Source organism: Bos grunniens, chromosome 11 (genome assembly GCF_055505025.1).
Source record: "Bos grunniens cultivar Pamir isolate PY7600 chromosome 11, Bosgru_T2T1.0, whole genome shotgun sequence".
In the NCBI taxonomy this organism is placed as follows: Eukaryota; Metazoa; Chordata; class Mammalia; order Artiodactyla; family Bovidae; genus Bos; species Bos grunniens.
This window is the reverse complement of record NC_141175.1, coordinates 101,528,313-101,547,172: the sequence shown is the minus strand read 5'-3', so window position 1 is coordinate 101,547,172 and position 18,860 is coordinate 101,528,313. Positions and strand designations below refer to the sequence as shown.

Below are 18,860 nucleotides of genomic sequence, written 5' to 3'. Positions count from 1 at the left end.
TTTGGTTTTCTGACTAGGAGGCATGTGGGGTCTTAGCCCCGTGACCAGCAATGAAACCCGCACCTCCTCCCTTGGAAGGTGAAGTCTTAACCACTGGACCACCAGGGAAGTCCCTGTATAGTATCTTTAAATATCTACCTCTGGGCTTCCGTGGCGGCTCAGATGCTAAAGAATCTGCCTGCAATGCAGGAGACCTGGGTTCGATCCCTGGGTCAGGAAGATCCCCTGGAGAAGGGAATGGCTTACCCACTCCAATTTTCTTGCCTGAAGAATCCCATGGACAGAGGAGTCTAGTGGGCTATGGTCCATGGGGTTGCAACGAGTCTGACGCGACTGAGTGGCTAACACTTTCGATTTCTTTGCTGGTCTGGACTCCTCCAGAGTTCTCCCAAATGGCATTCCCCTTGTTACTTGGCCATTATCATCAAGTACTCTTTCTTTTAGGAAAAAATGTATATTCTATATAACATAAAATTTCCCATTTTAGCTATATTTAAGCGTACAATGCAATAGCATAAGTACATCCCCGTTTTTGTGCAACCATCACCACCGTCCATCTCCAGCACTGTTTCATCCTCTCAAATTGAAGCCGTGTCCCCATTAAACCCCAGCTTCCTATTTGCTCTGCCCCCAGCCTTCTGCTTTTTGTCTCTTATCAATTGTCTTCTCTAGGTGTCTCATCTAAGTGGACTCGTACAGTATTCATATTTTGTGATGGGCTTATTTCACTCGGTGTGATGTCTTTGAGGCTCGCCCATGGTGTGACCTACATGAGAATCTCCTTGCTTTCTAAAGCTGAATGATGCTCCACTGTCTGTATACACGGCTCCTTGTTTATCTATCATCTATCAATGAATGTGGGGTTACTTCCAGTTTTTCGCTATTGTAAATAACGCTTCTACGACCGTGGATGTTCAAATAACTGTTTCCGTCCCCTACTTTCACTTCTCTGGGGCACATACCCAAAAGTAGAATTGCTGAATCACATGGTAACCTAAGTTTAACTTTTTGAGGAAACTTCACACTGTTTTGCACAGCAGTTACACCATTTTACCCTCCCACCAACAGGGCACAAGAGCTCCAATTTCTCCGCATCCTCAACAATACTTGTTATGTACAACTTTTTTTCGTTAACTTGTAATGAAATGATACCTCATTTTGATTTTTTCTTCTGTGACTGTGCTGGGTCTTTCTCGCTGCATAACCTTTCTTTAGTTTTGGTGAGCAGTGGAGACTCTGTCGCAGTGCCAGGGCCTCCCATTGTGGTGGCTGCTCTTGTGGCAGAGCACGGGCACGAGGCTCACAGACTCAACGGCAGCATGCGGGCTCATGGGCACGAGGGCTCAGCATTAGCACCAAACAGGCTCCGGAGTTGTGGTGCTCTGGAGTGCTTTCAGTTCAGTTCAGTCCCTCAGTCGTGTCGGACTCTTTGAGACCCCACGGTCTGCAGCACACCAGGCCTCCCTGTCCATCACCAATTCCTGGAGCTTACTCAAGCTCATGTCCATCGAGTCGGTGATGCCATCCAACCATCGCATCCTCTGACACCCCCTTCTCCTCCTGCCTTCAATCTTTCCCAGCATCAGGGTCTTTTCCAGTGAGTCAGCTCTTCACATCAGGTGGCCAAAGTATTGGAGCTTCAGCTTCAGCATCAGTCCTTACAATGAATAATCAGGGTTGATTTCCTTTAGGATGGACTGGTTGGATCTCCTTGCAGTCCAAGGGACTCTGAAGGGTCTTCTCCAACACCACAGTTCAAAAGCATCAATTTTTCGGCCCTCAGTTTCTTTATGGTCCAACTCTCACATCCATACATGATCACTGGAAAAACCATAGCTTTGACTAGACAGACCATTGTTGGCAAAGTAACGTCTCTACTTTTTAATATGCTGTCTAGGTTGATCATAGTTTTACTTCCAAGGAGGAAGCATCTTTTAATTTCATGCCTGCAGTGACCATCTGCAGTGATTCTGGAGCCCAAGAAAATAAAGTCTGTCACTGTTTCCACTGTTTACCCATCTATTTGCCATGAAGTGATGTGACCAGATGCCATGAGCTTAGTTTTCTGAATGTTAATTTTTAAGCCAGCTTTTTCATTCTCCTCTCTCACCTTCATCAAGAGGCTCTTTAGTTCCTCTTTGCTTTCTTCCATAAGGATGCTGTCATCTGCATATCTGAGGTTATTGATGACTCTCCCGGCAATCTTGATTCCAGCTTGTGCTTCATCCAGCCCAATGTTTCTCATGATGTACTCTGCCTTGATGTACTCCTTTCCCAATTTTGAACCAGTCCATCGTTTGCTATCCAGTTCTAATTGTTGCTTCTTGACCTGCATACAGATTTCTCAGGAGGCAGGTCAGGTGGTCTGGTGTTCCCATCTCTTCAAGAATGGGAATATTCTTCCACAGTTTGCTGTGATCCACACAGTGAAAGGCTTTAGCATAGTCAATGAAGAAGAAAGTGAAAGTGAAAGTCACTCAGTTGTCTCTCTTTGTGACCCCATGGACTGTGAATTCTCTAGGCCAGAATACTGGAATGGGTAGCCTTTCCCTTCTCCAGAGGATCTTCCCAACCCAGGGATTGAACCCAGGCCTTTTGCACTGCAGGCAGATTCTTTACCAGCGGAAATATATGTTTTTCTGAAATTCTCTTGCTTTTTCTATGATCCAGCAGATGTTGGCCGTTTGATCTCTGGTTCCTCTGCCTTTTTTAAAACCAGCTTGAACATCTGGAAGTTCTTGGTTCACGTACTGTTGAAACCAAACTTGGATGATTTTGAGTACTACTTTGCTAGCATGTGATTTGAGTGCAATTGTGCAGTAGTTTGAGCATTCTTTGACATTGCCTTTCTTTGGGATTGATTGGAATGAAAAATGACCTTTTCCAGTCCTGTGGCCACTGCTGAGTTTTCCAAATTTGCTGGCATATTGAATGCAGCACTTTCACAGCATCATCTTTTAGAATTTGAAATAGCTCAACTGGAATTCCATCACTTCCACTAGCTTTGTTCATAGTGATGCTTTCTAAGACCCACTTGACATTGCACTCCAGGATGTCTGGTTCTAGGTGAGTGGTCACATCATCATGGTTATCTGGGTCATTAAGATCTTTTTTGTATACTTCTGTGTATTCTTGCCACCTCTTTTTATTACATGCTGGTTCTGTTAAGTCCATACCATTTCTGTCCTTTATTGTGCCCATCTTTGCATGAAGATGTTCCCTTGGTATCTCTAATTTTCTTGAAGAGATCTCTAGTCTTTCTCATTCTATTTGCATCTATTTCTTTGCATTGATCACTTAAGAAGGATTGCTTATCTCTCCTTACTATTCCTTGGAACTCTGCATTCATATGGATCTAACTTGCCTTTTCTCCTTTGCCTTTAGCTTCTCTTCTTTTCTTAGCTATTTGTAAGGCCTCCTGAGACCACTATTTTGCCTTTTTGCATTTCTTTTTCTTGGAGATGGTCTTGATCACTGCCTCCTGTACAATGTTATGAATCTCCATTCATAGTTCTTCAGGCACCCTGTCTATCAGATCTAATCCTTTGAATCTGTTTCTCACTTCCACTGTATAATCATAAGGATTTGATTTAGGTCATACCTGAATGGCCTATTGGTTTTTCCTACTTTCTTCAATTTAATTCTGAACTTTGCAATACGGGGTTCACGATCTGATCCAGTCAGCTCCTCTTGTTTTTACTGACTGTATAGAGCTTCTCCATCTTTGGCTGCAGAGAATATATTCAGTCTGATTTAAGTATTGACCATCTGGTAACATCCATGTGTAGAGTCATCTCTTATGTTGTTGGACGAGGGTGTTTGCTGTGACCAGTGCATTCTCTTGGCAAATCTCTGTTAGTCTTTGCCCTGCTTCATTCTGTACTCCAAGGCCAAACTTGCCTGTTACTCCAGATATCTCTTGACTTCCTACTTTTGCATTCCAGGCCTTTTTGATGAAAAGGACTTTTGGTTTTTTTTTGGTTTAGTTCTAAAAGGTCTTGGAGGCCCTTGTAGAACTGTTCACCTTCAGCTTTTTCCGCAGTAGTGATTGGAGTATTTAGTTCAGTTCAGTCGCTCAGTCGTGTCCGACTCTTTGCAACCCCATGGACTGCAGCATGCCAGGCCTCCCTGTCCATCGCCAACTCCTGGAGTTTACCCAAACTCATGTCCATTGAGTCGGTGGTGCCATCCAACCATCTCATCCTCTGTCATCCCCTTCTCCTCCTGCCCTCAATCTTTCCCAGCATCAGGGTCTTTTCAAATGAGTCAGCTCTTCGCATCAGGTGGCCAAAGTATTGGAGTTTCAGCTTCAACATCAGTCCTTCCAATGAATATTCAGGACAGAGTTCCTTTAGGATGGACTGGTTGGATCTCCTTGCAGTCCAAGGGACTCTCAAGAGTCTTCTCCAACACCACAGCTCAAAATTCTTCGGTGCTCAGCTTTCTTTATAGTCCAATTCTCATATCTATACATGACTACTGGAAAACCATAGCCTTGACTAGACGGACCTTTGTTGACAAAGTAATGTCTCTGCTTTTTAATATGCTGTCTTAGGTTGGTCATAACTTTCCTTCCAAGGAGTAAACCTCTTTTAATTTCATGGCTGCAGTCACCATCCATAGTGATTTTGGAGCCCAAAAAATAAAGTCAGCCACTGATTCTACTGTTTCCCCATCTATTTGCCATGAAGTGATGTGACCAGATGCCATGATCTTAGTTTTCTGAATGTTGAGCTTTAAGCCAACTTTTTCACTCTCCTCTTTCACTCTCATCAAGAGGCTCTTTAGTTCTTCTTCACTTTCTGCCATAAGGATGGTGTCATCTGCATATCTGAGGTTATTGATATTTCTCCCCGCAATCTTGATGCCAGTTTGTGTTTCTTCCAGTCCAGCGTTTCTCATGATGTACTCTGCATATAAGTGAAATAAGCAGGGTGACAGTATACAGCCTTGACATACTCCTTTTCCTATTTGGAATCAGTCTGTTGTTCCATGTCCAGTTCTAACTGTTGCTTCCTGACCTGCATATAGGTTTCTCAAGAGGCAGGTCAGGTGATCTGGTATTCCCATCTCTTTCAGAATTTTCCACAGTTTATTGTGAGCTACACAGTCAAAGGCTTTGGCATAGTCAATAAAGCAGAAATAAATGTTTTTCTGGAACTCTCTTGCTTATTTGATGATCCAGCAGATGTTGGCCATTTGATCTCTGGTTTTCTAAAACCAGCTTGAACATCTGGAAGTTCATGGTTCACGTATTGCTGGAGCCTGGCTTGGAGAATTTTGAGCATTACTTTACTAGCGTGTGAGATGAGTGCAATTGTGCGGTAGTTTGAGCATTCTTTGGCATTGCCTTTCTTTGGGATTGGAATGAAAACTGACCTTCTCCAGTCCTGTGGCCACTGCTGAGTTTTCCCAATTTGCTGGCATATTGAGTGCAGCACTTTAACAGCATCATCTTTCAGGATTTGAAATAACTCAACTGGAATTCTATCACCTCCACTAGCTTTGTTTGTAGTGATGCTTCCTAAGGCCCACTTGACTTCACATTTCAGGATGTCTGGTTCTAGCTGAGTGATCACACCATCTTGATTATCTTGGTCATGAAGATCTTTTTTGTACAGTTCTTCTGTGTATTCTTGCCACCTCTTAATATCCTCTGCTTCTGTTAGGTCTGTTACCATTTCTATACTTTATTGAGCCCATCTTCACATGAAATGTTCCCTTGGTATCTCTAATTTTCTTGAGGAGATCTCTAGTCTTTCCTATTCTATTATTTTCCTCTATTTCTTTGCACTGATCACTGAGGAAGGCTTTCTTATCTCTCCTTGCAGTTCTCTGGAACTCTGCATTCAAATGGGTATATCTTTCCTTTTTTCCTTTGCTTTTCACTGATCTTCTTTTCAGTTATTTGTAAGGCGGCCTCAGACAGCCAGTTTCCTCTTTTGCATTTCTTTTTCTTGGGGATGGTCTTGCTCCCTGTCTCCTGTACAAGGTCACGAACCTCCATCCATAGTTCATCAGGTACTCTGTCTATCAAATCTAGTCCCTTAAGTCTATTTCTCACTTACACTGTGTAATCATAAGGGATTTGATTTAGGTCATACCTGAATGGTCTAGTGATTTTCCCTACTTTCTTCAGTTAGGGCATAGGCTTGGATTATTGTGATATTGAATGGTTTGCCTTGAAAACAAACAGAGATCATTCTGTCATCTTTTAGATTATACCCAAGTACTGCATTTCAGACTCTCTTGTTGACTGTGAGGGCTACTCCATTTCTTTTAAGGGGTTCTTGCCCACAGTAGTAGATATAATGGTCATCTGAATTAAATTCGCTCATTCCATTTTCATTCACTGATTCCTAAAATGTCAATGTTCAGTCTTGCCATCTGTTTGACCACTTCCAATTAACCTTGATTCATGGACCTAACATTCCAGGTTCCTATGCAATGATGCTAAAGCTGAAACTCCAGTACTTTGGCCACCTCATGAGAAGAGTTGACTCATTGGAAAAGACTCTGATGCTGGGAGGGATTGGGGGCAAGAGGAGAAGGGTACGACAGAGGATGAGATGGCTGGATGGCATCACTGACTCGATGGACGTGAGTCTGAGTGAACTCCGGGAGTTGGTGATGGACAGGGAGGCCTGGCGTGCTGTGATTCATGGGGTCGCAAAGAGTCGGACACGACTGAGCGACTGATCTGATCTGATCTGATGCAATATTGTTCTTTACAGCACTGAACTTTACTTCCATCACCAGTCACATCCATAATGGGGCATTGTTTTGCTTTGGCTTTGTCTCTTCATTCTTTCTGGAGTTATTTCTCTACTCTTCTCCAGTAGCATATTGGGCATCTACCAACCTGGAGAGTTCACCTTTCAGTGTATGTCTTTTTTCCTTTTCATCCTGGGTTCATGGGGTTCTCAAGGCAAGAATACTGAAGTGGTTTGCTATTCCCTTCTCCAGTGGACCACTTTGTCAGAAATCTCCACCATGACCTGTCTGTCTTGGGTGGCCCTACATGGCATGGCTCATAGTTTCATTGAGTTAGACAGGGCTGTGATCCATGTGATCAGTTTGGTTAGTTTTCTGTGACTGTGGTTTTCATTCTGTCTACCCTCTGATGGATGAGACTAAGGGGCTTGTTGAAGGTTCCTGATGGGAGGGCCTGGCTGTGGGGGAATCGGGGTCTTGCTCTAATGGGCGAGGCCATGCTCAGTAAATCTTTAATCCAATTTTCTGTTGATGGGCAGGGCTGGCACTTCAACTGAACCCAAGTCCCTTTCTCTTTGGCTTCCTTCTTTTTCTGATCATTTTCCTTCACACATTTCAGGAAGCTCTTAGAGGGCTTAATATGTTCAGTACACACATTAATTCTCTTGGCAAGAATCTTACCCTTAACTTGTTTGTTTACAATGATGCCAACTGCATGCTGAGTAACACTGTTGACTCTCCCAGTTTTGCCATGGTAACATTTGTGGGGATTAGTTTGCCCCGTGGCATGTGGTATGACCAGGGACTGAACCCTTGTCTCCTGCATTGGCAGGCAGATTCTTATCCACTGTGCCATCAGGGAAGTCCTCATTTGGTTTTGATTTGCATTTCCCTAATGACTCTTTTCATGTGCTTATTGGCCATTTGGACCTTTTCTTTCCAGGATGTCTACTCAAGCCTTTTGCCCATTTTTTAACCAGGTTATTTGCATTTGTTGTGGTGGTGAGTTGTAGAAATGTAGCTGGATAGCAACCTCTTATTAGATATAGGACTTGCAAAGATTTTTCTGACAGCTTTTTTTTTTCCAGCAATGTTTTCACTGCATGGACAGTGATGCTCACAAGGTCTTAGCTGTGATGAAGTCGTGTCTGTCTGTTTTCCTCTTGTCATCCGTGTCCTTGGTGTCATGTCAATAGTTTTTGTAAAGGTTTCTTCTGTGTGTCACCAAACAGGTATCCACAGAGCCAGGCCGTATTTCAGAACCCCGACGTGCACACCACCAGCAGCAGCGCCGCCACCCCTGTCCTGCTGATGGGGCTGCAGCCCAGCTTCCCCGCCTCCCAGCCGTCACCCCTGAAGCCTGCACAGGCCCAGCCGCAGCCTCCGCACTTTCTTCAGGTGGGGCTGGGCCGCGCCTGGGGAGGGGGAGACAGGGCCGAGTCCCCAGCCCAGGCCTGATGGGCCCTTCCTTCCGTTCCGGGCTTTCAACGGGGTTCTAGGCGTCAGTATAAAAATAAGCCTCAGACAGATTCATATTTGAAACTTTATCATTTCTAAAGTTTATCACGCTCCAAGTTGATAAAGTCTATGTATATACAGTGTGAGAAACTTAGAAGCAGCTATTTGGCCTCTTGTCGTTACGCACTAAGAAGGTCCATTTTTTAAAAAGTAATTTTTATTATGGTGTCTACACTTTCTTAGAGCAAAAATCAGACACTGATTGCCATGTTTGTTGGGCTTGTTAGTGTGTTTATATGCAGTATCTCATACGAGTAGAAAATTACATCATGTTTAAAGGTTCATCAAACTTCCTTTAAATGAATGAGATAACATTGCATGAATTTGAGGCTTTCCAGGAAAATGTGGGGCATGTTTCCTTGTGGTCACTTCTTTTTTTTTTTAAGTTTTATTTTATATTGGAGTATAGCTGATTAACAATGTTGTGATAGTTTCAGGTGGGCAGCAAAGGGATTCAACCATACATATACATGTATCCATTCTTCCCCAAACTCCCACCCCATCCAGGCTGCCACTTAACAACGAGCAGAGTCTCCTGTGCTGTACAGTAAGACCTTGTTGGATATCCATTTTAAATGCAGCAGTGTGTACATGTCCATCCTTAACTCCCTAACTATCCCTTCTCTCCCTTTGTCCCCCCTGGGGACCATAAGTTCCTTCTCTTTTAAGTCTGTGAGTCTGTTTCTGTTTTGTAAATAAGTTAATTTGTATAATTTCATTTTAGATTCCACATATAACAGATGTCATACACTATTTCTCCTTCTCTGACTTACTTCACTCAGTATGACAATCTCTATCCATCCATGTTGCTGCAAATGGCATTATTCCATTCTTTTTAATGGCTGAGTAATATTCCATTGTATATAGGTAATCTTGTGGTCACTTCTTATTTTAAGCAAGTGCCACAAGCACTGGAAGGAAGGGCTGTGAGTCAGTGGCTGGGGGATCAGATGGGACAGAAGTGTCTGCTCAGGGTCTGGCCTTCCCTCCCACACATGCCCATGTGCCCGTTCCTGTCCAATGGGGCCTCCTCCACAGCCTCAAGCCCCTACCAGAAGGCACAGTGTAGCTTTTGCTTCCCCACCCCCGCCTGCCCCGCTTGGGCATCCTCGAAGCCATAGGCGAATGTGTGGGGTGACCAAGATGCAGAGTCCTCCTCGAGTTCTAAATTGTAATTGAATTCCAAGGCGGCTAAACCAGCTATGGCATAGTTTTCAGATCTCCCTAACACCACATCTTAGTGGGAGTTAACTCTGGACTGCATCTTTGCTCCCTGGTCTGCTTGCAGGACCCTGGAGTGATCTGGGACAGGAACTGATGAGGGGAGAAGGCAGGGGGAAAGGTAGAAGCTGCCCATCTATCTGTGCCTTCATCAGGAGCCACCGGCGTGCTTGTAGGTGCCTGTTCCACCCAGATGCAGGGCTAAGGATGCAAGGAGCACTCAGGGACCCTGAGCGCAGGGGGACAGGGGACATCACAGAGAGTCAGTGCCAATGGAGCACTGGGGCTGGGGGGCCAAGGTCAAAAAAGGATGGGGCGTGGGGACGGAAACTCTCCAAGAGTGGATGGCTGAGTGTGAGGTGTGAGGGGACAACGTTTCAACAACAGAGGCAGCCTGCACCGAGGTAGAGGGGCAGATGTGCCTTGCGCAGCTTTGGAAACAGGGTGGACTGGATTCCTTAGAGGGGAAATTTCATGGCTGGGAATAATGCGAGGTGAGACTGAAGGTTCCAGAGTTAATGTTTGACCAGTTGTTGTCAGTTTTCAGTCGTGTCTGACTCTTTGAGGCTCTGTGGACTGTAGCCCCCACCCCAGGCTCCTCTGTCCATGGGATTTTCCAGGCTTTGAGGATACTGAACTGGGTTACCATGCCCTTCTCCAGGGGATCTTCCCAACCCAGGGATTGAACCCAGGTCTCCTGCACTGCAGGTGGATTCTTTACCATCTGAGGTACCAGGAAAACCCAGTGAGTTTCTGAGCTTCAAATTAGGATGCTTCCTGGCACATGGCTGTATTTGGAAGTGATTCTGGAAATAGGGACCACCAGTGAAAAGTATGTGGACTGCAGGCCTGTTTAGATGCTGTACCGGCAATGATTTGCATGTGGTGTCAGGTTCCAGCATCCAATACCACACAGGCTATGTGGGGTCTCCTGTGCATGTGTTCAAGAAACCACTTCCTGCAGCCTAGAATCCCAGGGACAGGGGAGCCTGGTGGGCTGCCGTCTGTGGGGTCACACAGAGTCAGACACGACTGAAGTGACTTAGCAGCAGCAGCAGCGGGCCCCCGGCCACCGGGCCAGGAGGAACCCCTAGTGCTGGCCTGAGAGCTGGGCTTCCTTACCCCCAGGTCTTCAGGCAGGGGAGGAGGACCCTTTAATCTGAGGAGGACTGCATCACCGCCCCAGCCATTTAGGGAAGGAGTCCCTGAATCCCAGAACCTTCCCTGGAGCTGGTTCCTTTCTTTCCAGGTGCAGGTGCCAACCTCTCTGCACAGTGAGCAGCAGGACTCCCTCCTTCTCTCCACCTACTCGCAACAGCCAGGGTCCCTGGTCTACCCGACGCCGGGGCCCGCGCGCCCGGCCCGAAGGGTCAGCAGCCTGTCTGAGTCCTCAGGCCTCCAGCAGCCGCCCCGGTAGTGGCCGGGCACCTCGGTTGGGTCACATCAGCTTTAACCAATGGACGGACGAGGGGGCGGGTGGCCAAGGAGTTGGGGAGAAGGGTTTAAAGGACACCCCAACTTCCGTGCACGCCGCATCCATTTCAGAGCTCCTGGGTGGTGACCATGTCCGAGGGCAGCGGCCAGCATGGACATGAGTGAGCAGGGAAGCTGGCCCTGTTTCCCCTTTCCCTGTGCTTCATAGCCACACTCTACAACCATACCCAGACGGACCGACCGCGGTCCCCAGCTGAGCGCATCAGAGCATCACTCTGTTCAGCTTAGAGATGGAGCGTCTCTGCTGGATCGCCCCTCCTCCCAGCGTGGACCAGCCTCTGCGCCACGTGCGCATGTGCTCATTGGCCTTCACTCTCCAGACCCTCTTTCCTCGGAGAAGCACCCGGTCAGCGATGTCTTGAATGGAGAGATGATTTTTTTTCTCATTGTGTTTAGATGATCGTTTCTGTCTTAATTTGCACAGCTGCACAAGGAGATAACGTAGGCACTTTCCTTTTTTTTTTTTTTTTTTAACCAAGTCTCCTGACTTCACACGGAGACCCCAGTAACAAAAACAGCCCACCAATCAGAAAGCAAAGCTGGGCATTATTAACCAGACTGCAGCCCCCCCACCTCCCACCCTCCCGCCTAAACCCTAATGGAATGAGACTCTTCTCCCCACACCGTTCTGGTGATTGGCTTTTTTTTCTTATCCTGAATGTAACACTGGACTGTCTTCTGTTGACTTCCCGGTGATTGCAACTACAAAGGTGACTCAACGCAAAGTACAATCCTGCAGGTAATGTTCTGGGATTCTGACAGGACTCAAGGACTGTGAAAGGGAAGGTTTTACAGGCCAGACAGGGCCCCAGGAAACCCCCCTCCCCGCCATGCTGGCCCTCGGAGTGAGGATGCCACAGCTTTCTACATATCTTTCCTGACCGAGACCCAGGAGTGGATTTTCCTTTTCAAAAATGCACTTTGCTTTTTTTGTATGTTTTGTTGAGATGTTTCTAAAGAGAAGATTTTATGTAATTATAAGACGAAGTGTAGTGAATTGTACAGCCGTTGTAATAAGGACCTATTTCTATATAAAATAAAACTGTATGGATTCTGTGTAAATTATTTTGTATCTGAGACACCAGTTCCTTTCCCAAAATATAAAAGGATAAAAGTTTTCTTGTGTATTTCTGTGAGTGGACATTTTGTAATAAATTAACAAATTTGTATAATTTCCTTTTGAGGCAGTTTCTGTACCTTGTTCTTGATGCATTCATACCTCTCTTCGTCAGTAAACTTTTTTTTTTTTTAAATTTCAACACGTTTCTAAGGATAATCAAAAATCCAGAAAAGGTGGGAGCGAGCAACCAATAATCTGGGTAATGGCCTTAGGTTTTTTGAGCTCACATGCATCTCAGCCTATTGGGATCCTGATCTTTATTTTAAAGATTGTGCCGGAAGAAATCAATGCTTCTTTTAGAAATGATAGCAAAACAAACTGACAAAACCAGAAAAAGTTCCTGGAAACATCTCTAACTTAAGAGACATGGGTAATCCATAGAGATGACCAAGCCATAATCCACAGAAGCAGGTATAGCCCATAATTAAACTCACCTGGTTCCATGGCCTCTTGCTTGCCAGCACTTATGTGATGCATAAGTGATGCACCAGGGTTTGTGTGTCTGTCTGGGAGACCTGTGCACACAGAGACCTGTGCACACATCATGTGGATAGGGGAGATACAGCAGAAGGCACCCCTCTGATCAGCAGACGGAAGGTCCAGAGTTCTGAACCCGTGGGTTTGGCATGGGGACCCGGGACTTGGCCATGAAGTCTGTCAACTCACACCTAACCTCCTGGCATCATTTTCAAGGTACCTATTTTACACCAGGTGTTGGATAAAAGCGCTGCTTCCATTGCTGTTATTGGGTCATTTTGTTGTGATAGAGCTAAAAACATATTTAAGGTCACGAAATCATATTGATTTCTCCAATATAATAGACAGTACATAGTACTTCACTCTCCCTTTCTAAGGTGGTTTTATCAATAACTGTCTACTGAATTGACATTTCATATAGTCAGTTACAAACTGGCGCTTTTAATTTCGAAACGCTTCTTGTGCAAACCCACCTCTGCTCTGCCTCCCTCGTCGCCCCTAGCCTAGGCCCCTCTGCATCTCTGCAGCTAGCTGATCGCTGCCGCCGGGAAAGGCTCCCGGCTCCCTCCAGGCCGGCAGGCGCGTAGGTCATCTCCGGGCTGCCAACCAGGCTCACAGGTTCAGGCAATGCTGGCCGAATCACTGAGCGAGTGGGAAAAGCAGAAGAGCATTTTCTCTGCCTATCCTGCCCCACTCCACCTGGGGACCAGGATCCCGTTTTCTCTGAAGACTTAAACGCGAACCGCAAGCCCCTCCCACCCTCGTTCGCGCGCAGGAGGTGGAGACCGGAGAGAGGAAGCTGCGAGAGAAAGCGGGACGCCCGAGGCCCCGCCCCAGAGGCCTTCACGCCTTTTCCCCCCGGCGCGCGCTGCTTGCGTCACTGCAGCGCCTCTTCCTTCCCCCGCCTCCAGGTAACCCGGAAGTTGTACTTGCGAGGCTGCTTTCCTTCTCCCACAATCCCTCGCGCTCTTCCTTTCCATCCCCGGCCCTGCAGGGTGAGTATGGCTGCTGAGTTTGGTCTGCAGTAATCCGGTGCCATCCTCTACTTGGATTGTGGTGACCAGGCCTGCAGGCTCTGTCCTGAGCTGGCCTGGGACCCCGCGTCCCCGGCGCACGGGAATCTACGCTGCATTTAAGGGCTCCCGGAGCCTGAGAGAGAGAGGCCAGTCTTGGGGGAACCCGAGCTGCAGGGGTTTCCGGGGCGGCGGCACCTAAGGGATACGGATACTTGGGCCGCGGGGTAGCCGGCTTGTTTACCCAGACCTGGGGCTTCAGGGACCTGGCCGGACTTTCTGTCCCCGGAAACCGTACCGAGGGCGGCTGCGTGAGGCCGTGCCGGGAGGGAGGGCTTGACTTAGGTTTGACGCACTCTCCCTGAGCGGCTTTGTCGCCTGGGTTTGTTTAGATGGCTCCCGCAAAGAAGGGCGGCGAGAAGAAGAAGGGCCGGTCCGCCATCAACGAGGTGGTGACAAGAGAATACACCATCAACATTCACAAGCGCATCCATGGAGTGTGAGTACCCCTGCGGCCTGCCGCTGGCCCTGCTGTTGGGGGCTCCCGAAATCACGGTCTGGTGGTCCCTGAATCTGTCTAGCCTGAAGGCTGGGTGGGCCAGAAATTACGCATTAATGCTGTGAAAGCTCAAGTCTATTTCCATGGACCCTGTTTCAGGTTTATAGGGTTTAAAGGGTAATACCTCAGAGGTTGATACCTAGAAACGGGAGGTAAAACGGTAAGGTTTCTGGGAGAGCCAACTTGAGGAGATATAGTGATTAAACCAGTCCACTCGTTGCTTTGTCGTTGAATAAAACCCTTGAAGGCCTGAAGGTTGTGCAGGAGGGAACGCTGATGTGTCTAGGTCTTTGTAGTCAAGTTCACTAGTTAATTGAAGCCGGACTGGCCAAGAACAGGAACGCTGTGATGCGGTTTCTTTAGTTCCCTGATGCACACAGATGGATCCTGACACTGGGAAAGTCGTAATACCGGGAGTGAAACCGTTGTAGAGACCAGGAAAGGATGTGTCAGTGGAGTTGTTTGCTGAGAGGACACCTGGAGGTTGTGCGTTGTGCGTTGGCGATACACAGGAATATTGGGGGTGATTTCCAATGTCTGGGTTCTTGGTGTTGGTCTCTGGAGATCTGGTTGTAGTCCTTTCTTCCCTTTTCTGCATATGGTGCTCACTAGTGATACTGGAGACTGCATCTTTTCTTGAATGCTGCTGTTTGGATTCTTTTTAACAGCAAACATTGCCCTGCAAAAATTTCTTGACTGGCTTGGTCGGTGTCGGGTGTATCTGGACAGCTGATTTTGTGAGGGACCTACATGTGGCAGCCACCCCACTGGGCCTGGCACTTCTGGCCAGGTGTTGATCATGTGTGATCCAGGGAGTATTGTGTATATGGAGTCTTTCTGTTTGGGGCGTGGTGGATTCATGTGGGGAGCACATTGAGCACATCAGTGTATCTTGGGGTCTGCAGGTTCAACAGGAAACCGAAAGATCCTGCCCTCCTAGCTAGGAGGAGGTAGACAAGCATCCAGAGAGAAAAGGGTGAAGAGTAAATCCTAGGATGATGTTTTACAGGCCACACAGTTAACCAGACTTTAGAAGAGTGGGTTTGAGCCATCGCGGGTGGATGAGTTTTTCAGGCATTTTTGTTACAAAAGCTCTAAGTGAAGACCTTCACAGTACTAAATGAATGGGTTGTTTTTAGTTCCTGATGGGCAACAATTGGCAGTTCTTTGTTCATTCATTTTACTCCGTAGGATTTCACATTCTAGTGTCTGTCTTGCCTCTGCAGCTGCTCCTCCTTGATCTCTGTTTCTCCTCACATCCCATCCTCTTATATTGAGTCCATAACTCAGCCCTTCTCTAACTATGCTTGGTAATAGCAACTAGTTTTAGGGCCTCGTATGTCCAGCTGCTGTTGAGATGCATAGTTTTTTAATAGGCATTTCACATTTTACATAACCCTGAACCAAACTCCCTGTGTCCATGCTGCCCCCCCACCCCACCCCACCCACTCACACACTTTCCAGTTTCCCTGCAGCCTTCCCTTTTTGTTGGCAAGGGAGCATGTCCTCTTGGGTCTGCCTTCCTTGGCCTGAGTACACTGCCTCCCACCACCAAGGAGACAAGAACTGTTTCCTTGATGGGCTCCTGGTTCCCTCCTCCACTCCAAACACCTGGAGGGTCTGCTCCCAGACCCTCCATTGGCTGGCTTCCCATCTTACCATCTTTTTTTTTTTTCCATCTTACCATCTTAAGAGGCCAGAGTTCTGCTATGATTCTACATGGGTTGGCCACTTACTTAATCATAGCTGGCAAGTACCTGATTCAGGGCAGCAGTTTGAGCTTAGTCTTACCCACCCCCATAATGCTTTTTCTCACAGGTAGCTAAACAGGCGCCCTTCTCCTTGGATCTTGACTTCAGTATCTGTGGTCATCTTAAACATGCAGCCCCCTTCCCTGTTCCTCTCCTTTCTCTGGTTTTTTCTTTGTAGCATTTTTTTTCTGTATGGTTAAATATTTAAGTGAATGAAGTGAGCTTGTTTGATGGGTTCAAGGAGGCTGGTGAGGGGTAGAGTGGGGAGGGGGCGGATATGGTAACTGACGTGGCTCTTAACATTCACAGTCTGTTTAACTTTTGGTCTCTGCCCCACTTGGAATAGCTTTCACTTAACCAACTGATTGATCATTTTAGCCAGTAATAGAGTTCTGCTTTCTCACATTTTGTATTTAACTGAAAGCACGAAATTTAAGGAATTTATGTATCCGTTTCTAAACAGCAGGTTAATCGTGCCTGACACATGCTGAGAAATCCATAGCATTAACTGTTGCCTTCATTTTTTGAGAGGAAATCAGTCCATCCAGGCCCCTTGTTTTTAATCATGCTGCTGCTAAGTCACTTCAGTCGTGTCCGACTCTGTGCGACCCCATGGACTGCAGCCCACCAGGCTTCGCCGTCCCTGGGATTTTCCAGGCAAGAACACTGGAGTGGGTCGCCATTTTCTTCTCCAATGCGTGAAAGTGAAGTCGCTCCGTTGTGTCCAACTCTTAGCGACCCCATGGACTGCAGCCTACCAGGCTCCTCCGTCCATGGGATTTTCCAGGCAACAGTACTGGAGTGGGATGCCATTGCCTTCTCCGTCTTTAATCATAGACCAAGTTAATAAGGGACCTTTAATTTAGTATTGAATGATTGCCGAAACCTGATGACATAGTATTTACTTCAGTGTTGTGTGCTTTGTGTTCAAGCATATTCTAACATTCTTTGATTATATATTCTCTGTGGCAGATGGTATCAGAGCTTGAGGGTATTTTTGCTTTATCAGAAAAAGAGAAAGTGTTGACCAGTGTATATATTAGCATCTTTTAAGGATCACAGACTGAATCCTTGTTCTACATTATTGAAAGTAGATTGTGCATAGAAGATTACCATTGTGTAATTGGTGGGCATGACATAGTGGTGAAGAATTGTTCCTGTGTTGTTAGAGGTTTAGTTTAGATTTGTTTTATGAAAACACGATGTATTGTGTGTTTCATTTAATTTTGTACTCAACTTCATTCACTTACTTTTGAATCTCAGGGGTTTCAAGAAGCGTGCCCCTAGGGCACTCAAAGAAATCCGGAAGTTTGCCATGAAGGAGATGGGAACCCCGGATGTGCGCATTGACACCAGGCTCAACAAAGCCGTCTGGGCCAAAGGGATCAGGTACGGAGTGTCTGGGTATGAGAGAGTTCACCATTCCACTGAGCTATCGCACACGAGGTGTAAGAAAAAGATCACGTAGCCGTGGCTCAGGGAGTAGGGTAGCATCTGCGGGGAGGCCTTTTAACCTGGTGTTGAGCTAAGACCTGAAGGAGTCAGCAGCGTGCAGGTCAGGTAAGTGCATCACACAAAGAGAACAGACGTGACCTGGGAACAGTCAGAGTGGAGTAGACAGTGTGATTTGAGAACCGTGAGTGAGGATGGAGTTGGGCAGCAGACAGACCTTGTAGGTCATGGTGTGGAGTCTGGCTTTCTCTAGACTGAAGAGCAGTGTCCACAGTGGGGGTGGGCTATAGGCCAGAGACTCCTAGCAGTTACACAGTGCACAGAGTGGCCAACCACACACAACGCATACAAGAAATGGTGCGGCCAGGTCTCAGCGGTGCTCAGGCTGAGAAGTCCTGCTTGTAGGCAGATTTGGGGGTTACTGTAAAGGACAGTTAAGGGGCCAGGATAGAAGTGGGACTGGAGAGTTTGAGACGAGCAGGGTGGGGGTGCTGTCTGCATCTGGGTGGTCTTTTAACATTGGGGTGGATGCAACGATAGGGACCTGAGCTTAAGCCCTGCAGTGGGCTGTCGTGGCGGGGAGTGTCTAATGAAAGCTGTTTGTGGGCTCCCTTGAGATGGGGAGAGGGGTGTCCCATGAACTGAGAGATGTTTTGGGTCAACAGAGGAGCAGGTGCAGTCAGCTGTGATGCTGCTGAGGAGGTTGGTGAGCCATGAGGAGGATTGTGTGAGAGGCCGGGAAACTGAACGTTTAACAGTCACATGTGTTCACCTAGTGCTGCTTGGGATTTAACATAGCTCCCATAGCCAACATTTACACGTGGGGCTGACATTTCTGCTGAGGTCACTGCTGTGGCAGTGGTGGCTGCCAGCTGAGACAGGTATATCCCAAGCATGCTCAATCATGTCAAACTTTTTGAGACCCCATGGACCCTGCCAGGTTCCTCTGTCCATGGGACTCTCCAAGCAAGAATACTGGAGTATTTTTGTATTGGGTTGCCGTTTCCACCTCCACATCCCAACACACCTGTGTTTTGTATTTTTCAGGAATGTCCCATACCGGATCCGTGTGCGGTTGTCCAGAAAACGTAATGAAGACGAAGACTCGCCAAACAAGCTCTATACTTTGGTTACCTACGTGCCCGTCACCACCTTCAAAAGTAAGGTCTACTTAATTTTTAAATCCTTGGCCCTATTATAACCAGAGTTCATTTGTTCAACAAACACTATTTACTTGTATCTCTGGATTCTTCCAGTAGGGATGTAAGTAAGAGGCATAGTTAGTAAACCTTTCTGAAGTTGTGTTATGGTGTGGGAAAATGCAAAAGGATACGGAACACGTCTGTATCTGGGTTGGGAAAGGTCATTGAGAATAATACTTGCCTAAGCCCTTGCAGAAAAGGTTCTTGTGTGAGCATGGGATGAGGTGTGTGTGGAAGGTGACCGGCTGTCGCTTCTTTTGCAGATCTACAGACAGTCAATGTGGATGAGAACTAATTGCTGATGGTCCAATAAAGTTATTGAACTGCCTTTGCATCTTG

General features: G+C 46.8%; 2 protein-coding genes across 7 annotated transcripts in view; both read left to right on the top strand.

Moving 5' to 3' along the window:
- NPAS2 (neuronal PAS domain protein 2) overlaps positions 1–12,119 on the top strand; it is a 199,093-nt gene extending 186,974 nt beyond the window's left edge. For 4 of the 5 annotated variants that reach the window (XR_015137371.1, XM_086327933.1, XM_086327931.1 and 1 more), the window contains 2 exons: positions 7,947–8,112; positions 10,703–12,119. Coding sequence is in view for 4 of the 5 variants with exons in the window: in XM_086327933.1 (XP_086184059.1) it covers positions 7,947–8,112; positions 10,703–10,870 (334 nt within the window). In the remaining variant the exon portion in view is untranslated. The remainder of the gene's footprint in view (positions 1–7,946; positions 8,113–10,702) is intronic. The other variant, XM_086327932.1, reaches the window with a different exon arrangement.
- Positions 12,120–13,497: 1,378 nt separating this feature from the next.
- Positions 13,498–18,849, top strand: RPL31 (ribosomal protein L31). 2 transcript variants are annotated; one of them, XM_086327936.1, is made up of 5 exons: positions 13,498–13,539; positions 13,950–14,056; positions 17,131–17,256; positions 18,367–18,479; positions 18,785–18,849. In XM_086327936.1, the coding sequence occupies exons 2-5, from the start codon at positions 13,950–13,952 to the stop codon at positions 18,814–18,816; spliced, it is 378 nt and encodes a 125-aa protein (XP_086184062.1). In that variant the 5' UTR covers positions 13,498–13,539; the 3' UTR covers positions 18,817–18,849. The 2 variants fall into 2 exon arrangements, with proteins under 2 accessions (XP_086184062.1, XP_086184063.1); XM_086327937.1 differs by having other exon boundaries at positions 13,517–13,706.
- Positions 18,850–18,860: the final 11 nt, after the last annotated feature.

Bases quoted from the DNA above. Each gene is read 5' to 3' on its own strand.
- RPL31 (XM_086327936.1), top strand. From the start codon at position 13,950: ATGGCTCCCGCAAAGAAGGGCGGCGAGAAGAAGAAGGGCCGGTCCGCC. The intron at 17,257-18,366 runs GTACGGAGTGTC...TGTATTTTTCAG, and splicing joins GTCTGGGCCAAAGGGATCAG to GAATGTCCCATACCGGATCC. The intron at 18,480-18,784 runs GTAAGGTCTACT...CTTCTTTTGCAG, and splicing joins GCCCGTCACCACCTTCAAAA to ATCTACAGACAGTCAATGTG.